The following is an 18,555-nucleotide window of genomic DNA, read 5'->3' as shown; positions in this document are numbered from 1 at the left end:
TTTCTGCAGATGCCTGCAGGGTAAAGTGGGAAAGAAAAAGTCAGCTGAACAGGACTCACTGTTCTGGATGTTGGAGGTGCTGATGGACTCGTCAGTGATACCATCTCCTGGATTGCTAATCGGAGCTTTAAGCGATGAAGAGGATTGCTGATACCAATTTCTCTTTGAATCTCAGTGTCAGACAAAGCAGACATAATCGCTCCGCTCTTCACATTGGCACGGCAGGCAGCAACATACCAGGCTGGCATGCCTAGCCAGAGCTGTTGAGAGAAAGGACACATTCATCCAAAGCCTTGCTTCATTTCTCAAATTAAATTAATCACCAAGGCACCTATCAATCTGAATAAGCGTGGCAATGCACACAAATTAGTATGAATATCACAGTCTTTAAAAAAAAAAAAGAAATTGTTTCAGAACCTTTGAAATTGCCATGACTTCATGTGAACTCTTTCTGTTGCTTTTATTGTAACCAGAACTTTAAAGCAAGGGATACTTTGAGTTATTTTTAGAGCTGTGAGTCTCCACCACCTGGGCTAATCTTTTCACAGGCCTATAATGAGCAAATAGTGGCACAACTCAGTGTCACTGCCCATTTGATAGTCTTATCATACGCAGAAAACAATCTAAAAGGAATTGATCAAGTAATTTTTTCACTTCTGTACTAAAATGGCTCTCTCTTTTTCCACGTTGGTCCCCATGGTGTACTCATGGGACATAATCTTACACTTCTCAGCTTCTATTTTCTTGATAGAAATAAACCCAACATAGTTCAGATAACCTACCTAGTGAGGACAGAGCTTACTGTAAATTTGGGAACAGTTTGGTATGGTGCCAGAACCCAGTTAGAAATACTGTTTAGAAGTTGCAGCACAATATAAGCACAGCTGTATCACCTGCGGATTTAGAAGACAGGTACTTGCCAATGCACGTTTTTCCTCTCCTTATGTTAGTCTCACTAGCCTAGGTCAGCAGCAGCCCCTTGCTTCACCACTTACTCTTTTATTGTAAGAGGTACTGTCCACTTCCCAGCAGTCTTTCTTGGGACCTACTGAGTATGAATTATTCCTGTTTTTCACAGCTTTCTCATTTTGTGCTCCCTTATTAATATGATTGTTGATATCTACAGATCTTTGCTCCTAAAGGAGATAATTCTCTAGCAGGGATACATACATGTGGGAAGTTTGTCACGGTGTGAAACACATTACACTATAGACTATATAGTGTGAGAAGGATGTAAGTAACAAATGCCACAATCACTGAGATTTTGGGGATAAGACAATGGAAGACAAAGACATCCCTCACTAGGTGCTTAACTCCTGCTTACTTTCAGCCTCTGTGAAACCTGAGAGAAGCAGATACTTCCCTATGGAGAGCAGCCCTTTCCTGTCCTCTCTCCCCACCCTTTTCCTGATCACTATTGCATGTGGGTTGGTGCTGTGAATTACATTTTTTAGTATATAGCTCTCCCTCTGGGATGAAGAAGCATAATGTATAACAAAGACCTCCACTAGGCAGCAAAACACTTAATACTCTAAGTTTTCTGAGTGTCAAAGTGCACAAATCATCCGTCACTACTTAATCTTCAGTGTGTTTGAGTGTACATAAAATTTATACACACATTTATACACCTACCTTTTTTTTAAGAATATTTCTGTTGTACTTCACTGTACTGCTATATAATATTCCTTCAAATATAAATTGTCAAAAGCACTTTTCAAATATACTGATCAGTTACTGATCACTTGTAGTAGCATCTTATGCTATTCTATGGTTTTTGAAACAGAATCTCGTACATCCATGCAGTGATCCTATGTAATAGCAACCATTATATTCTACATTTTCAGATTTATTTTTAATTAATTCTGGGTAGATGGAAATTAGCAATTTTATTTAAATTTCACTAGGACAGAGCATCTGTGACTGTCAGTGAAGTAATTGAGAACTCTATCCCTTTGTGCATTTCAAATACTCCTTCAGAATTAACTGATTTCATGATTTTAATTTTTTCTCTTCATAATGGATTACTAAAAGAGGACACAAGGTCTAAGAAATTATTAGAAACATGCCACCAGTAAATTCAGCAGTGAATCTGGAAAGCAGAGACAAACTGAAAGGATTTTTACTTTATTTCTCACAGTACAGGGAAGTACTGTGTGGTTATTAACATGTCTATACTTTATCTGGGACATATTAACTTAAGAGACAGGTGTTAGATCAGTTTTACATCACAGAGAAAACAGACTCAAACGTCAGATTCCAAAAGAGCTCAGTCAGGCTTCTCTGTCCTGGCTCCTGATGTATGAACTTGAGGAACAATTGCAAGACGTTTCAAAAAGCCCTTCCCACTGATGGGATGAACCACTGCCCTCCATCCAATGCTGGTGTGAACCTTAAAAAATATAATCTAATTCCAACTAACTGTAATGACATACAAAGTTTCATGAAAGTCAAAACTTAAAAAACCCCACGTAGATTACACTCAGCTGCACTTAAACAAAGGGCCATGAGGAAACCATGCGTGGCTTTAAAACGTATTTAATATTCTAATTTAATTTGACATTATTTTTTTCATACATGCACTTGAAAAGCAGGCAAGTGTAAATACTGGGAGTTATTCACCCTGCAGAAATAGATTGAAACGTTTGCCACTCATTAGGGAAATTAGTTCTTTAACAAATTAGGTAAATTAGTTCCTCAACAAACAGCTGTCTCTACCAGAAAATGTAGTTAGATTAAAGCAGTCTCTGAAAAGAGGGCACAGTAATTATTCCAGGCAGAGAACCCAGATATCAAGATTGATATACTTTTCCAGAATTATTTAAGAAAACCCACATTTCTTAAAATATAGCTCAACTATGTCTTTACTACATACAAACAACCTAAGCTAAGGTTTTCGGCTAAGGCTGAAAAGTTAAGCCCTGAAAAGCTTGGAGATGTCACAAGTGCAATCACATATACTTCTTTAATTTGGTCCTTTGTCTCCTTTAACGTTAATATTGCTTTAGTTCAAGGGTCACATAGTATATTTTCCCCAGGAGAGTATGAAATGCACACAGTGTCCATCTGCTGACTGAATGCACTGATGCTCACTGAATAAATTCAGTACTTCTGCCCTCATATCCTTTTATCATCAGTATTCAATCTGCATTGAATATCACAATATAAACTTCCTCAAGGGCTCTCATCATATTTCCTCAAAAGTTCATAAACATCAATTTATCTTTACAGGCACTCTCTGTGACAGAAGGATACATATTCTATTTTGCAACTAAAAATCAAGGCAAAAAAGGATTAGGGCTTAACTTGTCAAAAATGTCTTCAGTTTTGGATCACTGAGGAGGACATCAAGGGTAGATTTTGCACACTATTCAGAAATGTATAGGCCTTTGTATGTTCACATTTCCAGCTTTGACTATTATACTGAATATTTCTGACTGATACACATCTGGGTACAGAACTGTCAAAGTCATACGAAAAAGTCAGGCAGTATATATGTGCTATATTAAGAGAGATATTTCTGGGAGGGAAGGAAGATATCATCCCATTTTCCAAGGTCATGCCTGAATGCTTGAACTGCATTTCTGCAGTTTTCATTTCAACTTTTCCATTAGGTACCTTAAGCAGTTACAAAATGAAGGAGAAATTTTGTAGACATTAGCCGCTTTCATTCTTCATCCTTCCATTTATTCATATATTCCCTGAACATACTCTTGTTAAAGCTTTGGAAAGGGACCTTTTTTTTTTTTTAATTGAAGGAAAAATTCCACAAATTCTAACTGATGATTAATGGATGATACCCACAGCAGACATGAGAATAGGTAGGAATACATGGAGATACTTGATGTAGACTATGAATAGACGGCTATTCCCTGAGCTAACAGACAGCTTCTATCTCCACTAAAATGATACAGCCTTGCCATGTAAAAGTGACTGTATTTGTAAAAGAACATCCTTACTTTCTGACTTCTCCTCCCCTCAGCATCTTGGTAAGTATTTTTAATAGTTCCTTCACCTAAACCATTCATTGATTTTTGTCAAAATTGATGGACAGCTCTGCTGAATGTTTCTATGGATGGGTTCCAAAATCCTTTCACTTAGGCTTTCCAAATAAAGGAGAGCTCTCTGCAGAGCAGATTTCAGGGATGAAGGCACCGCCTGTCAAATGACAGAGATTCCAACCTGGATCTCTCATATACAAGGTAAAAGTGCTGAGAGAAACACCTCTTTTCCTGTTCTGAGCAATATCTGGGTAAATCAGCCCTTTCTCATTATATTTTAAGACAGAAAGTTATGAATTCTTTAAATTTATTAAAAATTCTGAAGATGGAGCTTCTGTGTTAACGTCAAAAAATTTGATAGCTAATTTTTGTTTTCTCCTTAGCACGCCATCATACATAAACCCTGTCTGTGGAGTTCCTAGGTATTTAGAGACTGAGTAATTATAAGATTTCAAAAATTTGGAGTTCGAGTACATTTGCTAAGTCTTATTTCTCCTGTCCTCATCCCCCTGTGTAATCTGGTCTGACTTTTTTCAGCTCCAGGCTCTGATTTACACCATCCAGTGTGAAAATCTGCCTAGTGCTCACAGCACAGTGTGCTGGGGAGAGAGGAGAGGACTTCGACTGTCTGGTTTAGAATTTGTAAGGACAAGCACACAGGAGCAGTCTACAAATGTGACTCACGTTTCCAAGTTATGGCCAACACTTACCTCCAGCCAGGCAACCACTGTAGGCCCATCCCACTGTGCAAAAGGCAAACCCTTTCTCCGAGCTTCTTCCAGAAGTTCATGTCTAGAAACGGACCAAAAATTGTAAACGTGCAGAAGTTTGTGTAAGGGACAATATAGATGCAACCATGCCTTTTTGTTAAGGGTGACAACAGCGAAGCATGATGGCAGGCATAGAAAACATGAATGGACAATACAGTTCCTTCCCCTTTTTGAATATATTAATCTATTCCCAACTTTTTTTTCTTCTTGATGCATTTTGACATCCCTTGAAACACTTAACATACAAAAGGTGAGGTTTCTGTCTACTCTTAGCTGAAGCAATACAGAATTTGCACACCCTATATAAAAGGATTACCCATATAATAGAGGACATCAGTGAAGAGAGAAAACTGAGGAGTTCCTTCTGAGACTTCTTAGCTAAGCATGGATGTAATGCAATTGGGTATTAAAGCGCTCTGTTTTTGAAACACTAATCCATGTCGGACTAGCTGTGCATAATTCTAGGGTCTCTGGAGTACAGTTATTTCACATCTTAAATAAGCTATCCATGGCTAATTAATGGTTTTATCTTTAATAGTTCCATGCCTTTTTGTTAGCATTATTATTATTGCTTATATACATAAGAAATCCTCATGGTTTACTTATGTATACATTTTTTAGAATTATGTAATTGATGTGATTTCTCAATGCTATTTATTTACATATACACATAGCTATTTTTCTATTGAGTTGATCAGATATCAATTCAATTCTGACATCAGCAGCTTCTCTGGATGGCAATGAGTGTGTTAGGTAAAACATCATTCTCAAAGCTTAAAATATACTTTTAATAAAGCAGTATTAATTATTTGATAAAGTTACATATAGGCCAGTCAGCTAGACCATCAGGAGAATACTCTATATTGAACATGTTCAACCATTTGACCAGACATTTTTATTCCTGGAGCAGGAATAAAGAACCCACTGTGGTTGAGGCATAGAAAAAGCAGTCCTTGAAAAGTCTATTTTTCTTCTATTTAACAACATATTTTCAGTTTCCTTCTACTGAGTCAAACACAAAGGAATGCTCTCAGCAACAAGCTGTAGTGAAAAACAAATTAGACAGGAACTATGCTAATGTAATATTAAAATTTGCTTACATTCCCATATAACAAGGATATCTTGGAATCTTTATTACTACAGCCTTTTTTGGTTCAGTTATCCCTTGGCAATTCTTCACTGCCTTAGGAGGCTTTCAAATATATGTACTACAAAGTCACAGCAGATAGAAGTGATGGAGTGATCTTACTTATGAGTAGTATTCCTTTTGGGATTTTTGCACTGACAAGGACTCTGAGCAAATTTGGCTTTAGTAGAAAACGGATCTCAAATAGCAATTTTGCATATGTGTTTAAATCCCACACTCTGAATATTAATAGGAAGCTAACTGTTACTTTCTGTTTCTGCTGTGGTAATATGTAACACTACAAATAGGTGACAGCATTAGTGAAGTTTATCTACCTTCTCCTCCCACACATACCAGCATACCTTACCCTTTGTCACTCAGATGTCCAAAGACACTGTAGAGCTATCATTGCTTTCTGTGAAAGCAAAATCCTCAGTAAAAATGAGAAAATGTTGTTCACTGGGTACACAAACACCATGTCACTTTCAGTAGCTGGAGAAGGTGCAGAAATCCCATATTCCCAGGGACACAAGCAGTAAGGGCCAGTAGACACTTGGCTGCTTAGGAAAATAGAATTAAGGCATGGCCATCTCCCAGCTACCTCTGGATGAGGTATCTGAGGTGCAGCCTTCCCTGGGAGCTGGTTCTACAGGATGCCTGTGAAGCTACAGCAGTGCTGTACCTCCCCCAGGTGCCACCACAGGGCTGCATGGCTTCAGCTGCCACCAGAGCTGTGAGCTGGCATGGCTGTCCTCAGGGAAAGCCAAAATTTCAGGGATGCCTCTTCCTCACCTGGCTGGTTTTGGTGTCCCATGACAGAGCATGGACTCTGCAAAACCCTACACGGCCTCCTCCTTCCCCAAAGCCAGCCCAAGACCAGGCAGCAGCCCCTTCTGCAGCTGGGAGTCCAATGGAGGCACCATCCTTGGAAGAACCTGATCCCAGATTTTTTCCTTATCTGGGGTATTCTCTTCACTCACACCAGCTGAAGGAGCAGGGCTGGCTATCACAGTAAGTAAAAAAAGTGGCTTTGAGGGCCTCTGGCCTTCTTTGCATGTGATGGGCTCCTGCTCCAGGCTGGAGAGCCGTAGCACATTATCTACAAGAAGACGGGGAGGAACTTTTGTCCTGTTTCTTTGATTGGTGTTAAATCCCTGTGTGGCCTCAGGGAACAAGGTGCCTGCAGAAGAGGCATTTGCACTCTAAGTTCTCACTTCCATGAAAAACTTAATTCCTTTATGCTGGAATCATAAAATGCACGTTTCTAGGGAGTCCCCTGTGACTTTGCAACATCTGAGGTGCCCTGAGGCTTGGTGTGGAGGCTTAACATTATTCCAGTGCTTCTCAAACAAATATACTTTCCCAGAGAAGGAAAGCCCTTCTGTTACTTCACAGGCAAGTCTGGCTCACAGAGCTAAAGGAAAATACAGTTCTGGTTATTGATTTTGGCTGAAGAAAATTGGACGAGGCCAGCAATGGAATACCCTATATATATACTGTAGCCAAAGACTACAGTATAATAAACATAATCCAAAGGGTCTTGGCATGGAGAAGGAAAGTGGTATTGGGTTGAAAACATTTTTAGTGGAAAGTTAAAATCCTTTACTCGTACACAAACAGGGAATACAGCCATCATAAGGCTTGTGCCTCACTTACTGATGTGGAATACTAAAAGGATTTTTATAATATTTCTTTCCCTTAAAATAATTTTATGCTTCAGAAGTTATACTTTCTTCCCCCAGATGTTTCATTTAAACACTTCTCCAATATTAAAGCTTATTTAAATTATATTTTACTTTCTGAACAGAATTCTTTGACTACTTTTTAATACACACACTAGGAGATCTGCTGAACCTGACCCTTCAATTTCTAACCTGGAACTAAATCCAGAATTTCTATTTTTTTTTACTCAGAGGACTGTTCCTTAGTTGGCAGTCAAAGAAAATGCTGGGGTTTTTTGTATGAACTATTATAGCACTATGGAAAAAAAGGTCACTCTTTCAAAATAAGTGAAAAGTGTTGTGTAGGAAAAAGTGTATCATTTTGATCAACAGTGCAAATCATCAGAAAAATTAATATGGTGATCTGCCTATTTTATGATATAATTTAAATATTTTAGAACAGCCTGAATGTACTGTTGCCCTTATGGCATAGTCACTGGCTTCCTGAAAACAGAAGGTCCCCACAGCCAAATATTGACAACTGTGGCTCAGTTTTCCTGACAAAGACATGTAACTGATCACAGGAGGAAGAAGAGACAAATATCTTGTCACTCACTCTTCCTTTTGTTACAAAGATAGGGTTTAGAGATCGTGAATAGCATTATACAGTTTCACTAAATTGGAAGATGCTTTGTAGGGGAACATGGGGATTTTCTCCTCCTAAGACTTTGTCAGGAAATTACTACATGTTAAAACATGTCCATTTTTCATTGGGAAGGACTTAGGGAATTTAAATGTGATTATTTCCACACTCATTTGTTTTTTTTGGCAACATCTGAAAACAAGCTGATAAAGAAGAATTGACATTAATTAGGCACTACTATAATTGCTATTATTTTGCAGACAAGGCCTTAAACCACTGGAATAAATTCCAAATTAAAGCCATATTTTTTAAGATAACATTACTGTTCAAGAATAAAAACCTCTTCTTGAAGACATTACTTGAGTAACTTCAGTATGTTGTTTAAAATCTATCATTACCCTGAGTTTTGCGAAGTCAGGAAATTTCATAAGCAAAACTGCTTAACATTCATCCAAAATTTGAGAGATGCTTGTATTTGTTTGTCTTAGAGAGAGTGCCTCACAAGTGGGCTGTCTTCACTCTTTTACCACAGACAGAAAATAATCACATAATGTCAAGTTTTGATGTGGAGTCATGTGTCAGAAAAGTGAGGTTGCCTCCCTAGCACTGACTTCTGATGTTTAAACCTCCCTAAAATTACTTCCTAAAGATACTGCTACACTGGGTCACTTTCTTTAGCACCATTCTTCCGAGAGCCAAGTACAACTGTCCTGATCAACCTACCAAGCTGAGGGCACAACTGTCTTGTACCATGGGGACTGTCAAGGTTTCAGTGTCCCTCGGGACAGCAGAGGTATGTGGGAGCAAAAATGGGAAATGATAAGAGCAAAACTATGTTATCATCCTGCAAATTTTCTATTTCATTTATAACCTTCCCTTCAGTGGGAAAATTCTAGCTCTATACCAGCAGCCCTCACCAACTCATTGCATAAAACTTAATGAACTTTATTAAAAATAAGAATAATCTTTAAATGGATCTTGATTTAAAACATATCGTTCTGTGACATTAAATTTTCTTTACGAAGATGAGGCCCCCTCCATGAAACAAGCAAGAAATAACAGCTTCAGATTTCTGATACACATAATGCAAACACTCTGTGTAGTACACAAAGTCCAGAGACTGTCTTGATGAAACTTGGACAGTGTTTCAACTCAGATCTTCATATTTCTGCAAATAATAACATTTACTCTGATAGTTCTAGTAGGGTTCACATGAAAAGTCCTCAGGGATATTATATTGCACATACTATGATGTCTCTTAGTAATCTTGTAATCATAAATGTGAGATAAATTGAAAAGGAGGCACGGTGAAGGCAAGAGTCAAATCATGTTAGTAAAATATAAGCAGTATTTAAAAATTTTGGCTAACGGGCAATTTAGATCCTATGAAATGACCTTTTCTCATAGACATTTTCTCAAAAAGATAACAAACAAAAGTGTTTACCTAGCAGACCCTCTGATTACTATTATTATTACTGACACTATCACGATGAATCTTATTATCAGGAATACTAGAATGTTTAATTTACAACAAAATACTATACATGATTGATTTCTAGAAGAGAAATAGACAGAAATGATAGATCAAATATGCTACATTCATCTGAGCAATCCTATGATTTCAAGTTATGATTAAACACATCCATCTCTTGAAAGCTATCATACATTCAAAGACTCCAAAATTCAGGAAAGAGGATTTCTAATGAATTAAGCTGGATTTGCATTTTAGCTTTTCTATTGTCATTTGCTAAGTATTTAAGACAGGTTAGAAACCTGTAGCTGAGGTAACGGTATAACAAAATAAGGTAATTGAATTTGTATAAATTAATAATGACATTAGTGTCTAATAAAAATACTGTTACATTTCATCTATTTTCTGCAAGACTATAGATTTTTTTTTTTAAAGTAGCAAGTAGAAAAAAAAAAAGACTCATTGCCATATAAAGCTGATTATATTTAGTCTGAAAGGATCCATATGACTTAAAGACTGCACTAATTAAAAACTGGGTCAGATCTTGTTTCAAATTTGGCACCACTGTGACTTTTAAATAATTTGAAATTTCCATTCTTTCTCCTTTTTAATACTTGATATAATAGTCAGACTGAGAACAATGGGCAAAATTCATTTCCAATTTTTTACAAAACGTTTTGTATCCAACTTTAAGGAATATTCAGAAAAAAAAGACTGAAATACATAAATCAAGATGCACCTAATAAACAGAATTTTTAAAATCTACAAACCAAGCAAGTATAAATTTAACAGCATTCCAGATAACACAGATTAGCAAAGTAGATTTAACAATGCTCCTATTATTCTATACAGGTGTACATTGTAAGTGTATGCAAACTGAAAGACAGCATCCTTCTTTTCTGAAGACATATAAAGTGAAGCATGTTCAGGATGCTTAATACAGTCCCTAACAAATTAGATCTGCAGAGAGCTACTATTAAAAAATAATAAAACACCTGTGAAATAAACAGACTTGCATAATACATATCAGTAGACACCTCCAGATTTCCGCCATTGATGAAATGTTATAAAATCTATTTTTATAAAGCCATTTCATAATCACATACTCTAAATACCCTGTTCTCTTTGAGGTTTTTATCCTTACAGCTTTAGAAAGTTATAGCTTATACATGCTTTGAATGGATGAAATTTTCTACATTCCAAAAAAATTATTCAAGAAAAAATAACATTTGTATGATAGATCAAAAAGGAGATGAAGATTTTTAAACTTGATATCAGGTTAACAATGAAAAAAATGAACCGGTGAAAAGGAAAATAGTAAAAATATATACACAAATGTAATATTATTGCACAGCTACAGACTATGAGGGCTCAGACAGAAGAAAAAAAAAAAGAAATTCTATACTCTGGATTATTCGAGTGTTTACAAGTTTGAGTCCTTTTTCACTGACTCAAACATTAAAATGTCTTTGTGATTCTGGGCTTTAGACCTCCCAGAATGTGCTTATTAAAAAAAAATTGACAGCAGTTTTCTCCAAGTAGTTAATCCGCTATGTTAAGCCCCATAGGAGCAAGTTCTGAACTGGATTTGTTTCTGCTCTTGAGGTTTACCACAATTTTGAATACCCTGAAAGTTTTCATTTGGATCAGTTTTCTGCATGAATTTGTTACATAAGGCTCACAGAAAAACAAAAAGAAATAAGAATAAAACATAGAAAATAAACATGGTGCTGAAAATGAGTATGTTCAGCAGCCATGGTGTTTTAACTTACCCAGATATGCTTTTCATGAGATGGAGAGAGATGAATGGAAAAAAAAAAGCACATAAATGTTAATGAACGTATAGTAGTCCATAAAAAAAAAAAATCATGTGATAGATAAACTAATACCATCATTATAACTACAGAAATCTTTCTAAATGGTCTTTGACTGCTTAAAAGAAATGTTCTTGTGAAGAACAGATGCATCTTTCAAAATGAGATTTTCATTAAACTGATGTTGGCTATTTATTAGGTACCACTCAGCACAGCACATCTACCACCTACAATACATATTCATGCTAAAGATCTGTGAGCACACTGGATGTTGAATAGATTTTTAAATCTAAGCATTTTGCCCATATTTTAATAATTTCATAATGATTTTTTTGTGTAACACCAAAAATCCTGAAAATGCCAAACCTGTGGATATAAGCAAATTACCATAGAGACACAGTAAAATTGAGTGGACTACAAACCACGATTTACTTTTCTATGTGCACTTTACTATTTTAGCAAAATATCTTACAGTAATCAGAAATGACCTAGACTTGAGTATTTGTGGTGTTGTTTTACTTGTTTGTTGTGGTTTTTTTCTTTTTTTATTTTTTATATGCAGATTTCATGCACTTAGGTGACTGACATTTGTGATGGTTATTCCTGCCATGCAGTATTTTAATTTGAGCAGTCATACTAATACTAGATTAGTAGCAACACTGGTATGAGTGATTTGCCCTCTAGGTAACCTATTCTTGCCAATATATTGGTATCTGTAAGAGAAAGCAGGATGCTATCGCTGATAATAAACTTTCTTCAGCATCCTTTAATTGCCATCATAAAAAGAAAATTATATGCTTGAACGAAACCCAGACATCTCAGAAAATTACATTTCTATTAACAAATGATTTACTGAGATATAAAAATGCTTGGTAGATATAGCTGTAGAAAACTTGGAGGTGAAAAGCCTGTGCCCTGATTAATTAAGAAGAGGTTTCAAACATTTCAGTGAGTTCAGGAGGGGGCTGGTTTAAAGATCTTAAATTTTGTTTTCAGGTATGTGAGGTCAGCAGAACAGCTAGGAGAGAAGAAAGAAAGTGCGATACAGAAGAGTAGATGGAAACAATTGACATATTTATACACAGAAGAAAGGAAAACTAAGGAAAGGAAGGTCAACAAAGGCATGCAATATAAATAAAGGACTAGAGAATTATTTAAAAAATTGCCAAGTCTGACAGAAGTACCATTAGAATTGAATATGAATTTGTGATTCGGGGCCCAAAATCTCCATCACACTAATTTTCTACTGAGCTATCTATAAAGACTGACTTGAACACTTTTGCTAGAAAAGCTTTTAATTTTGGATCTTCCAGAGTCTATTGAACCAGAACTCCCACTTCTTACATGTGAATCTGAATATTCCTTTGGGTACGGGTAGAGAGAAAGAAACGGGGGGATTAATTGGAATGCAAGTAATTTTCTGGCAGCTCAAATGAGCTGGCAGTTTGTAATTGCTTGTGGATAACTTATGGGACATGAAGGCCATTCCAGTCCCCCCATTACAGAAACAGAGGATCAGGGGACATTCTATCACTTCCTAAGCATCTTGTCCTCAGAATAATATAATACAGCAGAAAAAAAACAGATCTTTGAATTCTAGCTTTCACCTTTTCATACAACAACCATTTTATCACCACTTTATTGGAGGAACACAATGATTTCCCTTAGACATATATTAAACTAAAAGATATGTAGATTTATTTCCCTCTGCTGTGTTTTATCCATTCTTCCCTTAAACCCTAATTCTACAGTTAATCTGACATGATATTTACATCTGCTGGAGATCATCGTTTAGAAAGCCAGCTGCATGCATGAGGGTAGATGCTTATATTTATCCAGAAACCCCAAATTACAATAGAAAGGCCTATATGTGCAGATAAGACAGGGACTGAGGCTTTGTTCTCTTTTTCTTTGATTAAAAACTTTCAGCTCGTTGATATAAACAGCCTTATCTTTTATGAGGAAAAGAACAAAACCAACTTGGCAAAGAATAAAAATATTATTTTAAAACACAAGATTTTAAAAAATATATGGGTTAGATATAGAATAAAATACTCTGTATCAATTTTTTCATCCTTAATCTAAGGTTTAATAATCCCCTGCAAAATAAATATACATGTATCCTTACCTTTGTAATGCTAAAAAGGCTCCAAGTATCTACTGTAAAAGCAAGATACATTTTTAACACTGCAAAAGCTTCGACTGACTAACAATTTGAAAAGGTCTTCCAGTAAGTGTTAAAAATGTTTGATAAAGGAATTAAATTTAAAAAGAAAATTCATCTTCATGTGTGTCTCAAGGATTAGACACTGATCTAGGCAAGAGAAAACCATGTTGGACACAGCTGGCAATTCTAAACTGCATAACAGAACACTGAATAACTCTCCTTCCTCCACTGGAACAAGAAAATGGAAAATAAAAGTTACCGAACACAATATTGTTTGCTAGAAAAGGGGGAAGATCTACAGGTCAGATTGAAGGCTACTAACAACATCAGGTAGTTTCTCATATACGAGGTAGGAAGGGAAGAAATTAAATGCAAAACCTGAGTTTTCTTAAAGATTCAGTAAATTAAAGATTGGGGGAAAAAAGGCATCATATTCTTAAGAGCTATTGAAAAAAAAATAAGTCATGTACGTTTAGGATATAATGGTGTTTAATAACCATTAAGTATACAGGAACATTAGAAGGATGGCACAGAAAAATACCTTAATTAATCCAATTGGATTAATTTTTTCAAAATGTGTGCAATTATGAATATCATTAAAAACAGCTATTTGCATACTGCAGAGGATAGAGATTATTTGTAGTCATAAATACACTATATCAAATTCTAATTGCAGTTGCACACATAAAACCTAATTAAAGGGGCATTGTGTGGATTCAAAAGCAACTAAATGATACCTACAGAATTTCAAACTGTTATTCCACAAAAAGGTCTACCTAGACACTTTTTCAAGTAGTTTGTTGACAGGGATCTAAAACTTCCATTTTCTACAGGAAAATCTAAGCCCCAGTATTCTGTTTTCTTTTACTGATTTTATTTAAATGTGGATTACAAAAACATGAAGTCTATTTTCTCTGGTTTCTCTTTATCATCTCCCAATTTTTGAAGGACATAAACAAATGATGCCCCTCCACCAATAAATTATTGAAGGAATTTATCAACATTTATATTTTTTTTTCTATGTAGAAAGGAAGACGAGTCAATTACTACCACATGCTCTTCTGTTCTTATGGAAGTTACTGCTGTTTAATATGTACATCACTGTAGTCAGGTGAGACTTAACAGAATTGTAATTTTCTTTGCAAGGTTAACTATAAGGATATGAATACTAAGAATTTATTTTTGCACCATAATTTTATATATGAGAGCTACTTAAGTCTTGATTTTACAAGATTTTATTCATGCACATAAGCCTACGCATGTGGCCTGGCATATCAAAGCTTTTCTGCAATCCACTTGAAGGCAGGAGGTTATAGCTTGTAAACAAAAGCCTGTACCTGTGGAGTAAATCTCCCCAAACTGAGTTCATAGAAAATAATTGTTTTACTTTGTTTTTCCTTGGCAAATATAAAACTCACATCTTAAGCTTGTTCTGGAAATGCATAATTAATAAATTCTTGTCCAGAGTCAAATAAAACAAAATAGGAGGAAATAGTGAAGCTGAAAGCTCTGCTCTTGACTCATCCGAACATCGCCAGATGACCAGGAGTGACAGCATTATGACAGTGCACTTATTTTATTGGCTATGAGGTAAGTAATGAATGTTATTCTGACACTCATATTAATAAACTGGGGAATTTATCAGCTTCTGGGCTGGAATCCTGTTAGTATGATCCAGGCTAGCTGACTTGCATGTGAAGTTTCATTCATGAAGGTAATTTCTGGGGAAGCGATGGCATAGACCAATTTCAAACTGTCCCAGCAAGATGTGTAAGGTCAGATCCAACTCTGTGTGGCAATCTAGGACTAAGTAGCACTTCGATCTCTCTCAAAACTTATGTTGGTGCCTTGTACAGGATGAAATAAAACATCCTGTGAAATACCAGTGATTATGAACAATCATTACATACTTTTATGCAAGACAGAAGAAATATATGTCTTGCCTTTCTTCAGCCTGCTCCTTTCTTCAGGCAGATACTCATTTGCTGTTCCATTGAATGTTGTTTCAGATCAAATTAACCATTACATTTGAAAAGGTTGTATACTACTGGCATTCAGAACTATGCTGTGGTTTGAAAGACAAAAGCAGATCCTTTAGAGCTGCACTGCTACCTAAATGTTCATTTGCCACCAGTGAGGCTTTTGGGTAAGGACAATTTGACATCACTCCTGAGCAAAACTGTAGACAAAGAAAATAAAACTGATATTCACTAGAAAAGTTATAGCACTATGGCTCTATTTGTTGAAAATAATTCAAGTTTGGCTGAATTCCTTGTTAAAGAAAACATTTATAAAGAACTCATCCTATGAGTTTTAGTTCAAAGGACAGTAAAATATTTACTCAGCTTCTTTTAAGTGCCTTATTAATTTTCTGTCTGAGATGAAGCCCATGTAGATATGCATTTTTTAAATGGGATACAGATTATTTGGTTTCAGGTAGAGTGTTATCTACTCTCTTTCCAAGGCATAAATTATCTTGTGGGACACACGCTGATCAACTTCTGCTGTCACAGAGGACAGTATGCCTGCATCCAAATCCTCCATGAACCTCTCTGAGTTGTGACAGGAACTGGATTGACCTGAAACGTCCTGTGCTTGGTCCCAGCTCAGACTATCAGGGCAGCCCCGAGTGAATAGCACAACTGAGCTATTGTGCACAGTCATATTTGGTGCAATGAGGATGTTACAAACAGCTGGGATAGTGAATACATAGTTGCTGATAAACGGTAGCTGGAGCTGTTGACTACAAAATTCAGAAATGGAAATTAGGCGGCCATTTTTCACAGGTAGACTGAGCACTCACTACTAAGAAAAATACTAAGAGTAAAGCTCCATTCTTAATTTCAGTGACAGGTGTCTTCTGGAGAGTATACCTTAGCCAAATACCATTTATGATTTAGATTACTGCAAATCATTTGATTCACTATGGAACTCAAATGAAGGTAATGGTGACATAAAGGGCATCAGCACTATGAATGCTTTTGTGTTTTTTTGGAGAAGATACTCAGTAGGCAAACAGGCTAAAGGTAGAAGACATTATATACAAAACATTAACAGTTATATGTTGCATATAACAACAGAAGTAAAATATAAAATTCAAATAAAGTTTAAGGTGCATTATTCTTTGCCACATCTCAACACAATTTATTTTCACCAAACAACAGAATAATACCCTAAACACTTCAAATACCCCTGATATTCTTTTTCTTTGTTTGCTTTCTAGGACTGCATGCTCAATTTACAAATAGTAAGACTTAACTAGAGCTGCCATGTATTTAACGTCTGAGAGTAAACACCTATGGATGGTTCAGCCAACTTAAGTTCATATTTTCGGATGATTCTAGGAATGAGACGGTGCCTAATTAAAAAATTCTACACAGCTTTCTTAATTTTTCTTTGATGCCTTAGGAGGAGGACTTGTTCCTAATAAATCTACTGTAATAACCAAATGTTGGATGAATACTCGTTGGAGGTTTATAAATGTCTGGCATATCATTGAGACAAACTGTTAATTACATTTTAACGATGCCTAAGTAGTCAATTGAAACTGAAATAAATTTTACATTTGAATAGTATCTTCTGAGCAAGAAGCAGGAAAACTTTGAAATTTAGGTTAATGACACTATAATCACCAGAGAGAGAATTGGTCTCCAGAATTATCTTATTCTCTCAGGAAACTTTTCAGAGTGAAATATGTCATTCAGTAATCTATTCTATGCATGTAAATCATACTAAAATAGTATAACAGGCTGCAGTGTTGTACTCCATGAGGCAAGAGCCCAGTCAATGCACGTGTTTGCTGCTCGCGGTGCAGGTGGCCAGCACACCAGGGAGACCATTAGTACCTACAGGCTGCAGCAGCTGATGATTGGAAACATGGTGCTGCTACATCCCTGGGGTAGGGGCATCCTTGCTGAATTGCTGATGAACTTGAATACATTCAAAAAAGCAAAATTAGAAATTTAGGATTTTGAGGTATTTTTCACTTAAGAAGTTAATTCAACTGAAAAAAAAATACTATGGATAACATTTTAATAGGAATCATTTTATAAAACTTTTATCTATTTTTAATTTACTGGCTCAAAGCTAACTGCAAACTCTGGTGAAGGTCATGAATACTGCTCACAGTACTCAGGTGTTGATCACAGCGATGAATCAGACCTCTGGTTTCATGTCAAGGGAAGAATTCTTGCTTTCCTGCACCAGCATTGACATTGAACTGAAAGAGAAGTTTGCTGAGCTCTTAACTGGGTTGAAAGTCATTTCACTGGACTTAACGTGTAAGAGAGAAAAAACAGTTCAGCATGTGGTATTATTCCTGTCTTACAGAAAAGAGAATTGGCTTCAGATCATTGTTTGTTTTTTAAGGAAAGGACAAAGCCAGCATAAGTAAAGCTCTCCCAGACCTGAAATGAAATACAAAGGAGTGCTTCCCTGCTTTAGCCTATCCTTTAACCGTCCTTTTGGTGGATCTGGTGCTCTTTGGGTTTTATGTCCTAATTCAAACTAGCCCTAGAAATCCTTACAAGGTGAAGTGCTTTGCTCTCTCTGTTGCAGCAAATGGGCTCGCTATCTCCGCAGGGTTTGTACGCCAGTTTTGTTTAGCAGTACAAAGGAATCGAATGGTTGGACTTAAATCTTACTGCTACACCACAAGATAGCAAATGATTCGCAGAATTCTCTTATTACCTCTTATAAAGACCTTATGCACATTGCTATCATTCTTTCTGTTACACAGCATCATATCCTCATTTGTGCTACCCAGATCTTGCATCTAGCATATGTATTTCAAGGCTCTACTTCCAGAGGGATTTATGTGTTGTTAAGTATCAGCAAAAAGGACCTGACCTACTGAGACAAACTTTGTATTTAAATTACTTTCTGGACTGTTTCAACTTAATACTT

General features: G+C 36.2%; 1 protein-coding gene across 1 annotated transcript in view; it reads right to left on the bottom strand.

Moving 5' to 3' along the window:
* Positions 1 to 18,555, bottom strand: part of PPFIA2 (PTPRF interacting protein alpha 2) — a 319,033-nt gene that overhangs the window by 15,359 nt on the left and 285,119 nt on the right. Inside the window, exons 23-24 of the mRNA XM_082043663.1 lie at positions 4,709 to 4,790; positions 60 to 260 (exon numbers count right to left, since the gene is read on the bottom strand). Of these exons, the coding sequence (XP_081899789.1) occupies positions 60 to 260; positions 4,709 to 4,790 (283 nt within the window). The remainder of the gene's footprint in view (positions 1 to 59; positions 261 to 4,708; positions 4,791 to 18,555) is intronic.

The sequence above is a fragment of the Streptopelia decaocto genome, assembly GCF_964273445.1.
Source record: "Streptopelia decaocto genome assembly, chromosome: 1".
NCBI lineage: Eukaryota > Metazoa > Chordata > Aves > Columbiformes > Columbidae > Streptopelia > Streptopelia decaocto.
The sequence above is the reverse complement of the archived record's forward strand: the minus strand, read 5'-3'. Positions and strand labels throughout refer to the sequence as shown.